General features: G+C 44.1%; 2 protein-coding genes across 2 annotated transcripts; one reads left to right on the top strand and one right to left on the bottom strand.

The window, feature by feature from the left end:
• Nucleotides 1-327: 327 nt before the first annotated feature.
• On the bottom strand, nt 328-6898 carry si:dkeyp-72a4.1 (uncharacterized protein LOC100148058 homolog). The gene is made up of 4 exons (XM_041960712.1): nt 6871-6898; nt 5585-5709; nt 866-995; nt 328-389 (listed from the first exon to the last, which is right to left on the bottom strand). Exons 1-4 carry the CDS (start codon nt 6896-6898, stop codon nt 328-330), a joined length of 345 nt encoding a protein of 114 aa, XP_041816646.1.
• Nucleotides 6899-10062: 3164 nt separating this feature from the next.
• On the top strand, nt 10063-16691 carry LOC121623438 (retrovirus-related Pol polyprotein from transposon 412). The gene is given in 7 exon segments (XM_041960711.1): nt 10063-10156; nt 12571-12689; nt 13174-13296; nt 13453-14014; nt 14017-15142; nt 15144-16069; nt 16072-16691. Coding segments are annotated over 7 exon segments (3570 nt in total).
• Nucleotides 16692-17075: the final 384 nt, after the last annotated feature.

Raw genomic sequence — 17075 nt, 5'->3', positions numbered from 1 at the left:
ACTGCACCCTCTGATTTAAAGGTGGGGCATATCAGGTTGCATGCCAGCTGACAACCCAGCAACGGTAACTGTGGGATACAAATGCTTAAATGTCAAACCTCAGTGCCACCTAGAGTCTCATTTTGACTGATTCCATGTAGTCACCCTTAAAGACACATCCACAGACTTCACCAGCTTTTACAAGCTGTTTCATCTTGTCCAGACACATAAATGCACAAACCAGCATATCAGGAAAGTAAAGCTACTACATCACAAGCATTATATCGTTGTAAAAGGCATCATGCACCTGCCGTTTGGAAGAGACCAAAACATTTTTCAGAGCCCGTCTTAGAGGTTAGGATGAAGCATTATAGGTGCGGCGAAGGGCTTAGAAGCAGCAAGCTCTCCATCTAGTGGAGATGAGGTAGAAGAAAAGAGCATCAGCAATTTCAAAAGCTCACCCAGGCATGCGAGCAATGACAGGCTCACTTGCTGTGTAAGTGTTTGACTGGTTATGTCACTGAGAAGCAGAAAGAAGTGCTTCCCTTGAGTTACATTGCCCATTTGATCTGTGGATACAACAAGCATCTGCACACGAGTGCTTAACTTTGACTTATGCTGATATTCAGCACATATTCAGCAGCCTTGGACACAGAAGATTGTAGGAAAAAAAAACTTCTCATCTGTCTCCTGATTCTTACTAATGAATTATATTTTATATGTGTATAACCATGTTTAACAAGTGTTAAATATATGATTTCTGGGTTATTAATCATTCTAATGTAATGAAGCGGTTTCAAAAAAGCAATTAAAGTATTCCCAGTGTGTGGATGGGTGTGTGTGTGTGTGTCTGATCACTGCAGAGGCATGTCCTCGGGCTACTCACCGCTCTCAGTGGACAGCTGGCTGTGGAATTCTGGAAACTGGGTTTCCACTGGAACGCTGATGGTGCGTCGCAGGAGATGGACCTTGCATGACGCAGAGCGCCTCTCCTGCGAAAACAAGGGACGGATCTGCTGAGAAACCGAGGGGAGAGAAGGAGACTGAGACACAGAGCAAGAATTTCAAGACAGATAAAAGGCTGAGTAAATTCAACAAAGAGGCACAGATAAAACGCAGGCACAAAGAGCAGATAGCATACAGAAGGAGAATGAAAGCTAACAAGAAGAAAAATGGTGTCTGCTCGAAACACAATAGTCACCCGGGCTCCTTATCTATGTTGTTGTGCTTATTCTGATCACCATGTTTAATGCCGTGTTGGGCCAATAGTGCACAAAAGCTGTGGAGCTTCTGATAAATGAGAAGTCACTGGATAAAACAGAACAGACATTAGCGGCGCATCAGTCTGTGTCAGCCCGTATCTTCCTATAGCTTGCATACCAAATGTTTGGCTCGAACAGATTAAAACAGACAAAGGAAAAAGCATGGCGAGAAAGTGATGAGTGAAAGGGCCCGATGTCCTCCAAGACGGGTGATAATGGCTTATCGAACATCCTCACACCTCTCAGCTCAATGCGGTACCCTGCCTGAGTCGTTTTCTCTAACCCTCGGTTTCCCTGTTTATCTCTCTGTGCCTCTTGACCGTCTCTGTGAGTCACCTCTTTACTTGGCTCATAGGACAAGGCTCTCTCTGACATAAAGACAATGTCTAGTGGTCTGAGCCATAATGACTGAGCAATGTGAGCTGTAATTTTAGTCCTACGAGACAGAGGTATGAACAGTGCAGTCAGGGTCAGGGTTGATTGATGTTTTGATAACTCGTTTTTACAGTGAAAGGGTTAACTGAGGAAAATATTGCAAATATCTCCTCGCTCTCTGCTAATCCAATTAAGGTAATGGCCTTTGCCTTGGAAATAAGCACTGATTTGATTACAGCGGTAAAACAAATGGCAAAGCCCACTCGAATTGGGGCTATATTTAAACACTTGTAAGGCCCCTTCAAGTATCCTCAATTCCGCTGGAATCACGAGCATAGAAAACGTATTGTCTTTAATCACGAGCCCCTTCTGCTGGCAGTCATGTGGAGTGTTAGAAATGTAGATGAGACTAATGAGCTGAACTTGATCTTTCATCTTTGCGCAGTGCGCGTCATGGGCCTGAGGATCAAATGAAGGCTTCACATCATGCTGAAGGTGCAACTCTAGAAACCCCTCACACCTTCCTTTCGGTTACATGACTTTCATACTGCAGCCTTGTTTACTGATGGGATTGTTATTCCGCCTCACGCAGTTTTGCATTCACCCTCTGAATTCCCCCTTTTTGGCTCTATCTGTGTTTGTGCAAGCATCATTTGTCTTACGATTTGGAAAATGTCATGCTGGCTGTGCAAATGGCTAAGGACCTAATTACCTTCGGCAAACAAGACAGTCACTTATTACAACCCTGACACCAAAAAAGTTGGCATAAAAACAGAATACAATCGTTTGCAAATTAACAAGTTTTATAAAATGTTCCTGAACCCATGTAGTAAACTCCTTTATGCAATCATGTATTTCACAAAGTGGGGAACCTCGCTCCATCCTTGCTTGACTGTTGACAAACAGGTGTTTTTTAAGCATTTCACAACCAGTCTTCAGTTGCTCTTGTCCCAACTTGTTTGTTGGTGGCATCAAATTCAGAATAAGCATATAGTATTTACAAAACTTTATTAAGCTGATGAGATAAAATATTAAATATATTGTCTTTGCACTGTTTTCAATTGAGCATACGTCAAAAAGGATTAGCAAGTTATCTGTTTTATTTATGTTCTACATGGTGTCCTAGCTTTTTTTAAATCGAGTTGTGAGTAAACATTTTATTACAAAAGACGGTATCTGCATTAGCTGTGCATCAATTCTATGGTTTTCATAATGTGCCGGGCTACAAGGAAAGCATGAGTGTAGGGAAGAGAAACAGAGGCCGACATGGCCGAAGAGAAAAACTGACTGAAGAAGGAGACAGTGAAAGAATCCAGAAAAACTTATCAAGACAAAAAGGGACAAAACAAAAAGACAGAATCAGAGGAAGAAAAAAAAAGAGCCACTGTTTACTAAAACCCCCTCCAGCAAAAACTCCTTCACAGCCAACAATCAATCAGAACTTTTGTGCAAGTGTTTTTGTACACTTTTCTTTCCTCTCACTTCTGTGCCTTACATTTTTGTTCACTGTTGTGTTTGTTCAGTTTTAATTTAGGGCTAAATCTGAATTATTAAAGTGTATTTCAAAAAGGCCCAGCTGTTGTCTTGGACCTGCTGCATTATGTATTGCATGTTTGGAGATACATTGCATCACATGCACAACGAGTACAAATGGGTGGTCTGCATAGCTTGTGAAATCTGAATTATTTGCTTTGACTTCTGATGATAATGATGCATTGCTTGCGAACATGGAGGATCATCTATTGTAGATTGGGATGCATGGGGAGCTTTAACTTGGCTATATTTTTATGTTCACTTTGAATCAAATCGCTTGCTTTGTGACCATGTGCATGTTCCGCTCATTCTGTCAGAGAATGAAGCTGCTGAAATGAACAGTGCCAGAACGAACATGTCCTTCAGAAGCGTGTGGAAATGTTTGACCTGGACTGTATGATCGCGTCCAAAGCAACTGATGCTCTGACCCATTCTGCTGAAAAATGCTTTAACTGTCTGAACCATGCCATCGCACCATTATCTGCAGCAAGCCCATTAGACTGCATCATGGCGTTGACCTGCAGCCTGATGACGTCGCAGAAATCCAGCAGCGTTACAGATGACCTTTCAGAGTCTGGGTCTCTAGATGGATGCATTTAAAAGCTGTTGTTCTTTGCTGCTGTGAAATAAAAAGCACTGTGGTGGAAAGGCTGCAGAGGGGTCGATTTAAATACTTCCTCCCTGCAATTATTGCTCTATTTCAGCACAGAAAAAACTGAAGGCACGATTTTCTCCCCAGTTCCAGCAGTAATGTAAAAATGTTTGGCAATGTTTGCCTTTGTGACAGTGCATTCATGTCTGAGAACCAGTGTAATCAACTCCTTTGTTCTTGCACAAGATGCTATATTCCCAAGGAGGGGCAGTGTTTTGTCCCAGTTGCTGTGCTGAAACCTTAAAAATTACAGAAGTGGGCTTGAGAATTTCCCTAAGGCAGCTCTAATTTAATTTGTTGCTGATGGTTCCCGGTTGAAACTGTGTGTCATGTGATGCCCTGGGACTTTTACTGTACACAATGTCGTCCGAAATGGAACATCAAATATTATTATTGTGGCATTCACGTGTAACATGCAGTTGGCCAGGCTCAGCCACAGACGCTAATGTGCATGAGTTATGTAAGCTCTAATGGCAGGAGGTGCATGCAAAAATAGGAGAAACTTGTGGGTAAAAAGGTCTCACTGGAACGAATGGGCTCAGGTTGAAGCTGGGCAGAGGTATGCAAGGAATTACTTGAGGTGAAAAAGCAAGGTAAAGGTCGCCCCTCTGAAGCAACAGGACAGTGAGGGGTAGGTCACTCAAGCACAGGCTGTATGAAGGAATTTTTTCAGCAATGACTGGACCATTACCCACATGAAGCAATAATTGATTAAAAACTATCTTGAAAGAGAGCGAGGCCACATAGTGGTGCAACCTGGCGCTACAACAAAACCATAGTACATTTTCTGACTGTCACACTGCACATCCCTCATGTATTAAACCATTAATGGAAATTAGCAGAGCTGGGCAATAGTTCAACATAACAATTTAGTAAGTAAGATGAATCTTACTGTGGTATCATGGTTATGTCATGTTTTAAGTCTACACATTTCTGTTTTCCAAATTAAGAATCTATTTGTTAATAAGGCTGTTTGTTTATTTTGTAGGGTATGAACATGAGCTCACACAAGGCTGTCAAACAGAAACAGGACACTACAGAGTGAACCACGTAATTCAGATGACCCTGCTGACTCCTGATTTGTTCCTAACAACAGCACCTCTAATCTCACAGAAATTTGCATAATCCAGTGTGACACTGATCAAAACAATGGAGGCTGGATTTAAACGTGGAATGAATTCTCACAAAACACAGGTTGTGTTTCTCCATGGGTAGCAATTATTATCACAGCCCAACTGATACTGTATCTTTAAGGCCTTTAAAATATCTGAGAAGAATATTGGCTGATACAGCATTTCCAGTCTGAAATTTGTTGTTGCTTATCAACAGAAATGCTGCATAGTGACACCGATAGAGCCGCAATAAGCTCATATCTGTCCCTAGTCGTTTTATTGGTCAAGCTCTAATCATTACTATTATTATTTCTTTTATTACTAGTATTATCTAAACATGATTAAAAGCTGGGGCACTGGATATCTATGTGCTGAGTATCAATGACAACTAGTTTCAATGAGTTTGGCTTGAATCTCAGTTTGAATTTAAACACAGCAGTCATTAGAAATGGATTGAAATAGCGATATTTACATAAATTTAACAAGTGTCATAAAATATATATATATAGCTACAGTATGTGGAAATGTAGGTGGATGGAGAGGAGCAGAAAAGCAGAGGCAGGTAAGATGAAATTGGCAGAGACAAACTAGCGAAGCAAACAGGCAGCCGAGAATGACAATGGTGACACAGAAGGACATGACAGACACGAGACGGTACTGTCTGCTCTCACCACCTCCTCCTCATTCAGAAGCAGCATCTGACGGTCGGCAACCACACAGTACTTTGTGTTCCACGCAGTTTGCTCTTCATAGGAGTGACCACGTGACATCCAGTTTCTTGACGGACACCGCACATCTAGAAAGACGCAGAGAAAGTTATCAGTGGTGAAGGAAGAGAAAAGGCAAAGCTAGAGCATTTGTTTGTTCACATCATAGTGGAGTAGAATGAAGAGTAATTGAAGTAGGCAGAAAAGAGTGGACAATAAGGAGTTTTGTTTAATGGGCCCTTCATCCATGCGAGAAGAATTGCTTTTCACAACAGTTTTGTTCAACGGATGCAAAAGCTCTTGTCTTAATGTGATGTGCCACAGCAGCGGTAATGACTGCCACATGCTCTCCACTTGTCTCACCTCAATCATTCTGTGGGTGTCAGGTGAAGAAAGGACACATATAAAACAACAGACACAGCCATAAATTGGATTCTCCTGCTTCTCCAATGATGACTTGACATAAATCTCGGCAAAGCAATACATATGCTGTTTCACACGGGAAATGCAATCCATCAATCTTCACACATGGGTTACTGTTACAGAGACACTGTGACCACATCCATCAACGCGGAGCGTAATCCAAGAGTTTCATTACAGATCTGTTCTGTGAAGCGTATCTTATTAGCATCTCAGGTATTTCTCTCTTCACCCTGCACACCGTAAGAAAATACATTTCTGATGGGTAAACTCAAACTCTTTTAACATCCACTACAGCATTTCTGCGAAGACCAAGCTCACCTGAGCTGTGTCGTTGCTATGTAGTTCAGCTAGAGGCCAATGAGTGAAGCAGTATGTGGGTCAGGGTGTGCTGTTCTGGTGGTAAAGTACATTGCTGCTTTAGAGCAAGCAATGTGTTTTATCGCATGATACACAGCATGCTAGTAAAAGTAAAATGATGAAAATAAAAAATGACTGACAGAGACAAATTCCTGTCTATTTTATGCACTTGGTTCTGAAGTGTTTGTGGTTCTGGTTGCAACTTTGAAACTGGAGGCTTTCATCTCTCGGAAACAGAATATAAAACACAGTGTGTGCTCAGAGACTCATCAGTCATGCAGAGTTTCACAGCGAATATGAGATGTACAGTATATTATTCATACATTGCACTGAGAATTTTTGTCATGTATCTGATCTCATTTATAATACGGTGGAATTAGAGCTGATGTGCGCTGGACATGAGTGTGCAAAATGCACGCGATGTGCACATTAAGTTTGTCAGTTGTGTCTCTTTGATCATTTTGTCTTACTGCTTCCTATCCCAGGTAGCCTCATCATCTTCCCATTAGACTAAGTCACAAGTGCAAAGGCACATTAATGCACAAACACACGGAGATACAGCCAGCGCATACGGCATCTGTCTGATCAGCTTACAGTCACGGTGTGTGGACAGGAGCAGGTCAAGCACACAGTGCTTTCCATTTAGCAAAACCTCTTTAGAGACACGTTTTTCATCCTGGTGTTGATTTAATTATGCAGCTCAGAATCATTTCCACAAGCTTTACAATTATGAGAGAGATCGGCAAGAGAGACAAGAGACAGATAGGCAAGGAAGTGTTTTGACTGGCGCAGATTTGCTTGCTGTGTCTAGTTTCATTTCCTTCAGATGAGCTCTTTCACTCTCACAGTGTTAATCTCTGAACCAACATAGCTGTTCAGCATCTACAACAATACAAAGTACGGAAAGAAACAACAGACACACACTCACAAATCACTGGCAAGGCCAATGCCGTAAAAAACAACTGAAGTTTAGCCATGCACTACATTTCTCAGGCAGGTCTCTGACAGAACTCATTGACTCTGGTTGACAGACAGATCCAAGGACAACAAGCTGATGTGATATAAATTATATGGATTTTTTTCACGGACCTGCTGATTTATCGATCAGGGTTATGACAAGTACATATTCTGTAGTCAATCGATATTTTGCAGGCACTGCTGTCAGAGGTAGCAGACAAGGTGAATATATATAAAAAAAACTGCATTTTCCCCCCACAACAACCTACTGCACTCACCTCCCTAGCTGGAAGGCAATACTGGGCAAAACAACTAACTCCATGATCAGAGAATCAGGTAAGTCAGACATAAGCAATAACAAGTGCAACCAACTATTTGGCTACATTATAAAGGTAACTCCAATTTTTGGAGCTGTGGAGACTTTGGTATTTACTAAAAGCATATTTTTGAGTAGTTTTTGAGTATTTATATAATGTAAATGTCAGAATTACATTTACAGAATCTCTTCTCTGTACAACAAACAGCAAAATAATTATTCATTTACTAACTGTACAGCCTATTTCTATGGTCTGCTAATCTTTAGCACTTTCATAAAATATTTAGTGAATCATTTTTTTTATTTTTTTGCTGGACTCTGACAGCAGTTGTTTCAGCATCTTATAGAGTGTAGTTTTGCATGAATGCTACAAACCAAGAAATGTTTTATGGAGCTTTTATGGAGCATCTGTGACCATCACGGATGACAAATGCAACTGTCACAGATGTTCCAGAAAACAATTCACTGGTTTGAAAGGTTTGGTGTTAAACTATCATGCACAACCCTATGTAGTGCTCATGTGAGAAGAGGATATTTCTTAAATACAGCAACTTCAATTAGAAAGAGATGATAGGATTCACCTAATATGCCCATAAGGTATAGTATGAAGCAAGAGTATGATCCTTCTGATATAGAAATTTTTTTAAGCAATGTGCTCTGCCAATTTTTACTGTGCAGAGAAGAGTAACACCTCTTCCATCCAAAAACATCTATGTGTCTGACACGATGCTGCAAATGCTGAATGATGATATGCTTCAGCTGCTATGGGCCTATTTGGTTACTGGAACCAGACCAAATGGATAGTCCTAGAGATGAATTCAGACATAACGCGTCTCCATTCTCCCAACTGTGCTGTGGTTTGCTCCAATGCAGGTACATAAACAGTAATTCATCACCATTATACACAGTCACCTCTGTGACCCAGATAGGCACAAACTGGGGCTATGTTCGCACACCATAGAAAGCAAGTGGAAATTAAAGCGCAAGCAGCCATGAATATCCCACTCTGAACTGAGAAATTAGATCAAACTTGCAGCTAACTCAATGACAAAAGACTTGGCTAGCAGAATAATAAGCTAAGTCGACAACTTTCCCAAGAGAAACAAACGTTAGCTTAGCGTGTTAGCTAAACTTAGCTAACTCGTTTTCCTAGTATCCTGTTGTGTCTAAAATATGAAACCGCATGTTAACATAAAATAAACACACATATTGTGAAGTTTGTGTACATTTTCTTACCTACAAACTGAGCCAACGTATGTAGATGAATACTGGCAAAGCAGTTCTCCATCATGTTCAGACATGTTTTTCTTGTGCCTTAGCAACAGCACCATTTAGGCGTTTGCCAGTAGCTACTGCCATCTACTGGCGATAAATGAAATTGCAGTAAATCCGCTTCAGATGTAAGCAGGTGAACTTGTCTGTTTAATAGCAGTGCAATTGCATTTAATCTTACACAAAACAAACAAAGAATGAGTGGCCTAACGTAAAGAAATTCTGCACATAATGCAGCTGAATGTCTAAATGTACACGGTGCCACAGTGACTATCCTTGAAAGCCTTGTAACAGTTATACAAACGATCACATGAATTATCCATGAGTGCACAGTAGAATAGCAGGCTACTATAATAAATTATATTAAAGCCTTTGCACCTGCATGGTTCACCCACACAGGTGTTGTCACTTATTATGCTTGGGTAGACCTCATCTATTTTGTATGTATTACGCCCACCAAAAGGCTTCTATTGGAGACAGACCTTTACACTCACCACCCAATCAGGAGGTAGCATCCACACACCATAAACGATCAGCCCACCGGCTGTTCATCTACCGTTTTCACTCAGCCACCTTAGCGGATGTCTGCTCGAGATCTTCAGTCACCCTCCTATGTCACCAAGTATGTTTTCTACTGTCAACAAGGCTCATGCCATCCGTGCCTCGCAGCTGTGGTTGTGGGAGAAGTTTGGCAGAAAGCCCAGAAAGCTTTCTGGCAGAACGGTTTTAGGAAGTCAGATGATCTAGTTTAAAGAGCAACAAAGGCCACATTGGGAGCAAGTCATGGTGGATGAATGGGTCAAACACAGGACTTTTATTCAGGAGAACAGGGTTTGTGTCCTGTGTGACACCGAAGGATCGGTTTATTATCTTTGGAATTATTTTCAGTTTTCAGTAGGAGTTTGGTCAGGTTCAGGCAGCACGACTTCTTAGTTAGGTTTATGTTAGGTACTAAACTTACAAAAAGATCATGCTTTGAGTTAAAATAGACCTATTCAGAATGTTAACAACATTTTAGAAAAGCTTTCTGACAGAAAGCCTTAAAGGAAATCTTCTCCCATGTGCCGCTGCTGCCGGCCTCATTCGGCCATGATGCCTGCTTCTGCCGCCTTGACTTATGGCATCAGCCCAAGGCACCTGCATCGCACTCACTGAAGATGAAATCGTCAGGAACTTTGTGAACATCTTGGACTCTACCAACAATATCCCTGGTATCAAGGCACTTATGATGCAGGCATAATACAAATAGGGAGGAGGCCGTGAGGTGAGGTGGGTCTCTGCTGGCGGCCTAACTGCTGATGTGGACCTCCATGAACATGGACGCTGACCAGGCTTTGGCATGACATGTTGCTGAGATACAATTAAATAAGATAAAATGGTGCCTAAGTCTGTGGTGATCCCACTCAGTACATTGTCCCCAAATGCGCCTCAGGACTGGTGCTCAACTGCCAGTTATTTAAAACATCTGCAAACCGAGTGTGTGGCAGAGAGAGCCTGAGCTGGAGGCTGCGGATTGGTCAGCTCCTCCCCTTTTCCCAACCCCTCTAAATTGGTAGCCTATTTAAGACACCTGTGGCATGAAGGCTGCCCTTTCTTTGTCTGTGCCGGGTGGCTGCCGCATGGTCGTGTCTCTGAGGTGGGTAATGTGGCCTGGAGGTCATTTTAGACTTCTTGTGACTTTTATTTTAACATGGGCATTGTGAGCATGTGTTGTGTTTGTGTTTGGTAGTTTGCTGTCTGTGTGCTGGTGACCTGGTCGTCGTGGTGTGCATTGGGAGGGATTTGAGGTTTGTTAACTTGTTAAACTTCCACAAACCCCACAAAATGTTAACACTGTTTGCCTCTTTTGTAGTGGTGACTTGTTCCAGACTGAGGACATCAGGGTAACTGTAGTACCTGCTCAGACACAATCAGCTGCTGTTTTGTTTTGTGCTGTTTTGTTTTGTTTTTTGTTCTTTTTTGCTGTGTTTTGTTGGATTCGTTTGTTTTGTTTGTTTCAATTGTTTTGCCTTGCATCTGTTTTGTTTTTGATTTATTTGTGCTGTTTGTCTTGGGTTATTTGTTTTAGATTTGGGTGTTGTAAGTGCTATTAAAAATTGCCCTTTTAGTTCGAACCAACTGGTTTAATACAGTTTTAACTGTTTCTTTGGTAACATTTGCTTTCTCCTCCCTTACAGTGCAGTGGTTGCTGGCCGGCGGTGGAGGCTAGGCACTCGGGGTGGTTCCCGGCACCTTTCTGTTGTCGTGATAAGGGCACTGGGACACGATAGTTTGCACCCGTTTGCTGTGTGTTTGCTGTGAGTTCACGAGTGGTGAGTAAGTGCACTCCTGGGACACCTCCTTCGGTAGTTTGCCTCCCCCTTGCTGGCTTCCACTCACTTCCCCTTCCCTTTTTTTTCTGATAGTTTTAATATTTCACTTTGGAAGTGTTTTAAGTGAAAACAGTTACTGTAATAAATTTCCATACATCCTACCGTAATTTTGATCTGCATTCATTGCTCAGTGCTAATCTCTTCTTTCCCTCCAACAGACACTTCCAGTTTAATGTTTTTTTGTTTAAATCATTAATAAATTCTGATTTGCTTTTGAACCACGTCTCTGCCTGTAGTGCTCGAACCTGTGTTTGCCTTACTGTGTAGAACTGGGTAAAACTCCTTGGGTGAAAGTCCCTAGGTGGCGTTGTCTGGCTTGCAATTTGTATTTTGTTACCGCCCCTATATAACGGTACCACCACCACCGCGTTGCCACATTCTGGCGTTGTCGGCAGGATTCTACTGTAAAAGCAGAGACGTGTGGTTTTTTTTTGTTTTGTTCTGTATGCCAGTTGGTTCATTTTTTAAAACAAAGCATTGTTAGTGTTGAGTATTTTAGAAAACAAACAAAACAGCAGCTGATTCCACAGGCATCCCAAGCTTCAAGCGACCCCTCCCTGTTAGCCTCACCGGCCCTGGGTCTCCTCCTCCATCATGGCAGAAGAACTGAACCAGTTAAAGGAATTGGTTGCTCAACTTCAAGCTGAAAACCTGCTGCTGCGAGAACGAGATGTGGCACCCAGTACTAGTGCTGCATCAGTCAGTCCCTCTTCTAATCAGCCCCCCTCTTCCAATGCCCCACTAGTTGAGCGACTGGTTTATGTCCCTAGGGACAGGAAGTGTCCCAGGTTTAGGGGTAGGACTGGCCTTAGCATTTTAGAATGGCTAGAGGAGGTTAAAGCCTGCATGCGTGTACGTCATTTGTCTAGCGCTGACAAGGCCCTTTTCATTTATGATCATTTGGAGGGTGAGGCCCGAGAGGAAATCAAATATCGATCTAAAGAGGAGAGGGAGGACCCAGATAAAGTCCTTGACATTTTGCAGGAGTTGTATGGATGTTCTAAATCTTATGTTTCTCTGCAAGAAGACTTTTTCTCAAGAAAGCAACAGGAGGGAGAGACACTCCAGGAATTTTCACACGCTTTAATGTGTTTGATGGACAAAATTGTAACCAATGCTCCTAATGGCCTTCCAAACTCTGGTGTTTTACTCCGTGACCAGTTTGTTGAGCATGTTTTTGATTTTACCCTTCGCAGGGAATTAAAACAGCTAATCCGGCGTCAACCTAATGTCACAATGCTTGATGTCCGTAGTGAGGCCATTCGGTGGGAGCGGGAGGGAACACCAGGGGGTGCCAGAGGCCGGAGCCACTCGGTCTCATCGGCTACAGGTTTCCAGTTTTCTCAGACAGGGGGTCCTCATTCAGGGTCAGGTAACCCAGACTGTGGTTCTGAATTAAAAGAATTGAAGCAAATGTTAAAAACGCAACAAGAACAGCTAAACAAACTAAGCAGTTGTTTAAATGCACTTCAGCATGCCCCCAGGCCAACTTTAAATAAAAATAAACAGTCGGTTATTTGCCGCAGGTGTCAGAAACCTGGTCACTTTGCGAGGGAGTGTGATGGAGAGAGAGTTAGGCTGCCAGTTAATTCAGCCCCACCTGTTGCTACTACCTCTAACCATAGACAGTCTTACCAAAACCAGCAATCGGGAAACTTTCACCCCCTGAACTGCTGAGCCAAAGTTCAGGTGGGGGCCTTGTTGGCTCAGAGCTAGGTGCAGAGAAATCCATCGCTATGCCAGAGTTGATGTCCGCTTGTCCTCACATAAGTGTTTTAATTGGTGGGGTTCCAGTGCCATGTTTAGTTGACACAGGTTCCATGGTGTCCACTATAACGGAATCTTTCTTTGTGCAGAACTTTGCTCCTTGGGGGGAAGAGAAGCTAAAGTCATGCCACTGGCTACAACTGAAGGCGGCCAACGGGCTAGAAATACCATATGTAGGTTATCTTGAGCTTGACGTTGAGCTTTGCGACAAGGTAATGACAAAGCGTGGGGTGCTGGTGGTTAAAGACCCCCCAGGTCACTCCTCTTCCTCACCAGGTATACTGGGTATGAACATTCTTAAATCATGCTATAAAGAGTTGTTTGTACACCATGGTCCTGCTCTTTTTGATCTGCCCTCTGTGTTACAGGCCCCCAGTCCACTCCAACAAGCCCTACAGCAGTGTCACCAAGCCCAGGCCACTGCACCCCCTGAACACTCAGGCAGAGCTAGAGTGAAGGGTAGGCGGGTTTTTAGAGTTCCTGGCGGCAGCATGAAGCTAGTGGCTGCCACCTGCTTCCAGCAGCATTTGAGCAATGATGTCTTGTTCGAACCTCTGAGTGACGGGTTACCTGCAGGTTTACTGGCCTCTCCAGCTCTCGTTCGACCAACAAGGGGTACAGTGTACATTCCGATTGTCAATGTAGGAGGTAGTGATGTTGTGCTTTACCCGAGGACTGTGATAGGCTCGATAAGTCATGCCAAGGTAGTGAGTTTGCCCACCGGGGTCACGGAGATTGAGGGACTTACCTCGGCTAGAGTGTCTTCTCAGACAATCTCCGGCTCAGTGCAGGAGAAAATTAATGCTGTTGATTTGTCGGCCCTGTCAGAGCATGATCAGTGTCAGGTTAGAGCCCTTTTGCAGGAACACAGCAGTGTATTTTCAGCTCATGATGGAGACTTAGGCTGTACTAACCTGATTTCTCACGATATTCTTTACTGGATGAGACACCAATACGACAGAGGTATAGGCGCATTCCTCCCTCAGAGTATGATGCTGTTAAAGCCCATATTCACCAGCTTCTCGAGTCACATGTTATCAGGGAAAGTAACAGCCCCTTCGCTTCTCCCATAGTCCTCGTCAGGAAGAAGGATGGCACTCTTCGGCTGTGTGTGGACTACAGGCTGCTTAACAGCAAGACACGGAAGGATGCCTTCCCCCTGCCCAGGATCGAGGAGTCCTTGGATGCCCTCTCTGGAGCTCGCTGGTTCTCCACCCTAGACCTGGCTAGTGGGTACAATCAAGTGCCGGTAACCGAGAAGGACAAAATGAAAACTGCTTTTTGTACACCATTTGGCCTTTTTGAATGGAATAGAATGCCTTTTGGACTTTGCAATGCACCAAGTACATTTCAGAGGCTCATGGAAAGGATTTTTGGAGCTCAAAATTACCAGTCCTTGTTATTATACCTCGATGACATTGTTGTTTTCTCTTCCACGGTAGCCCAACACATGGAGCGTCTCGATTCAGTGCTGGGACGGCTGAAGCAAGAGAATCTCAAGGCAAAGCTGGAGAAATGCTGCTTCTTCAAGGAGGAGGTTGGTTACCTAGGCCATGTGATCTCGAAAGAGGGGGTGGCTACCGATCCTCGTAAGATTGAAACAGTCTCCAGCTGGAAAAGGCCCACTAATGTCACTGAGTTGCCGTCATTTTTGGGGTTTGCCAGCTACTATAGACGTTTTGTTGGTGGTTTCGCTAAGCTGGCAGCCCCTCTTCACCGGCTGGTCGCTGAGTTGAGAGGCACAAAAAAACGCAGAAAATCTGAGCAGCCTCTAATGGCTGCATGGACTGACCAGTGCGAAGAGAGCTTTGAAGGTCTCAAGCGCCACCTTGTGGAGGCTCCAGTGCTGGCCTATGCCAATTTTTCGCTGCCCTTCATCCTGGAAGTGGATGCCAGCCACAGCGGGTTGGGAGCTGTTCTTTCCCAGGAGCAGGACGGTAAGGTTCGGCCAATAGCATATGCCAGCCGTGGCCTTAGGCCAACAGAACGTAATATGAACAATTACAGTTCTATGAAGCTTGAATTTTTGGCTCTTAAATGGGCCATGACTGAAAAGTTTAGAGTATCTGTTGGGTCAGAAATGCATCGTCTATACTGACAATAACCCCCTAAGTCACCTCTCGACAGCAAAGTTGGGTGCTGTGGAACAACGTTGGGCATCAGAACTCGCCAACTTTGATTATGTCATCAAGTACAGACCTGGAAAAAGTAATGGAAATGCTGATGCCCTATCACGACAGTACTTACCTGCATCAGTCACAGCTGACAATCTGGCACCTGGCACCCGTCTTCCACAGGCCATCCAGGGAGTATCAAATCCAGTGCCCGAGGTAACTCAGAATACCATATCTGTATTTCCAAGTCATTCTGTTACTGATCTCCATGCTCTACAGGCAGCTGACTCTGTAATCCGTGACTTCTTGATGTTTTGGACTCGCATGAGGGCCCCAGACGCAGCAGAGCAACGTGCACTGTCCAAACAGGCCCTAGCATTGGTAAAACAGTGGGATCGGATTGTGGAGCAAGATGGAGTGTTATACCGTAAGGTCTTCCAACCCGACGGGGATGAGGTACTCCAGCTGGTCCTGCCCTCCTCACAGAAAACCCAGGTGTTGCATCAGCTACACAATGAGCATGGCCACCAGGGGGTGGATCGGACCACCAGTTTAGTGTGGCAGAGGTGCTACTGGCTGGGCCTGCACCAGGATGTCAAGCGCTGGTGTCAAGAGTGTGAAAGGTGTCAGGTCGCCAAGGACACTCGGCCAACAGTTCGCACCTTCATGGGTCATCTCCTCGCTGCTCGTCCAAACCAGATCCTGGCAGTGGACTTCACCTTGTTGGAGCCTTCTAAAAATGGCATGGAAAATGTGTTGGTAATGACAGATGTCTTTTCTAAATACACTCTGGCAGTCCCCACTAAGGACCAACGTGCAACAACTGTGGCCAAAATATTAGTAAACGAGTGGTTCTGCAAGTTTGGTGTGCCAGCCGCATTCACTCCGACCAGGGTCGAAATTTTGAGAGTGATTTAATCCAACAGTTGTGCACCTTGTATGGCATCAAAAAGACTCGCACTACACCCTACCATCCTGAAGGAAATGGCCAGTGTGAGAGGTTTAATAGGACCCTGCACGACCTTCTTCGCACATTGCCTACAATAAAAAAGAGAGACTGGTCATCTTATCTGCCTCAAGTGGTGTTTTCGTACAACACAACAGTTCATCAATCCACTGGTGAGTCCCCATTCTTCTTAATGTTTGGTCAAGATCCCCTGTTACCTGTTGACTTTCTTCTAGGAAGAGCCCCAGTCCCAGTGGCAGGAAGTACACAAGACTGGATTGTGGAGCATCAAACCAGGCTCCGGCTGGCTTTTGAAGGAGCCACAGAGCATCTGCAAGCTGCTGCAAACCGTCGCAAAACACGTCATGATGCAAAGGTGAGGGATTCCTCCCTGCAAGTTGGACAGCTGGTGTACCTCAAGGACGTGGGCATCAGGGGTCGCCATAAGATCCAGAATGTGTGGAGCTCTGTATTGTACGAGGTTGTGAAGGTCCCCCAGGGAGGTGGATCTGTTTACACCGTTGCTCCATTGGATGACCCCAGTTAGGTAAAGCACGTTCACCGCACCTTACTGAAGAGTTGCCTTCAAGGTACCGTGGGGGACAAAAGCACCAATACCTGTTCACCTGAGGATGTGGTATCCTATCCCTTGGCAGAGGACTCATTAGATGAGGATTTGTGTGTAATCCAGCCAGAATCCACTCAAACTCATGTGCCTGTGAATCTTTCATGCCCACAGGTTGATGTTGCGCCAGCCCCTATGCCTCAGCCTGATTCTTTAGTGCCCTCTGCATCTTCAGGTGGGCAGTTACAGGCTTGGCCCCCACTTCACCAGGCAGGGAACCGACAGGAAACTGAGCCTGAAGCGGTGAGGAGGTCCAACAGGTCGACAGCTGGAAGGCACACAAATATTCACCGCCTACCCCAGGCT

Source organism: Chelmon rostratus, chromosome 19 (genome assembly GCF_017976325.1).
Source record: "Chelmon rostratus isolate fCheRos1 chromosome 19, fCheRos1.pri, whole genome shotgun sequence".
Taxonomy (NCBI): domain Eukaryota; kingdom Metazoa; phylum Chordata; class Actinopteri; order Chaetodontiformes; family Chaetodontidae; genus Chelmon; species Chelmon rostratus.
Note: the sequence above shows the minus strand (reverse complement) of the source record. Positions and strands in the feature narration are given on the sequence as shown.

Coding starts and splice junctions, on each gene's coding strand:
- si:dkeyp-72a4.1 (XM_041960712.1), bottom strand. CDS start 6,898: ATGATGAGGCTACCTGGGATAGGAAGCA. Junction 996..5,584: donor TTCTGAATGAGGAGGAGGTG/GTGAGAGCAGAC, acceptor TCGGTTTCTCAG/CAGATCCGTCCCTTGTTTTC. Junction 390..865: donor CCAGCTGTCCACTGAGAGCG/GTGAGTAGCCCG, acceptor CATCTCCACTAG/ATGGAGAGCTTGCTGCTTCT.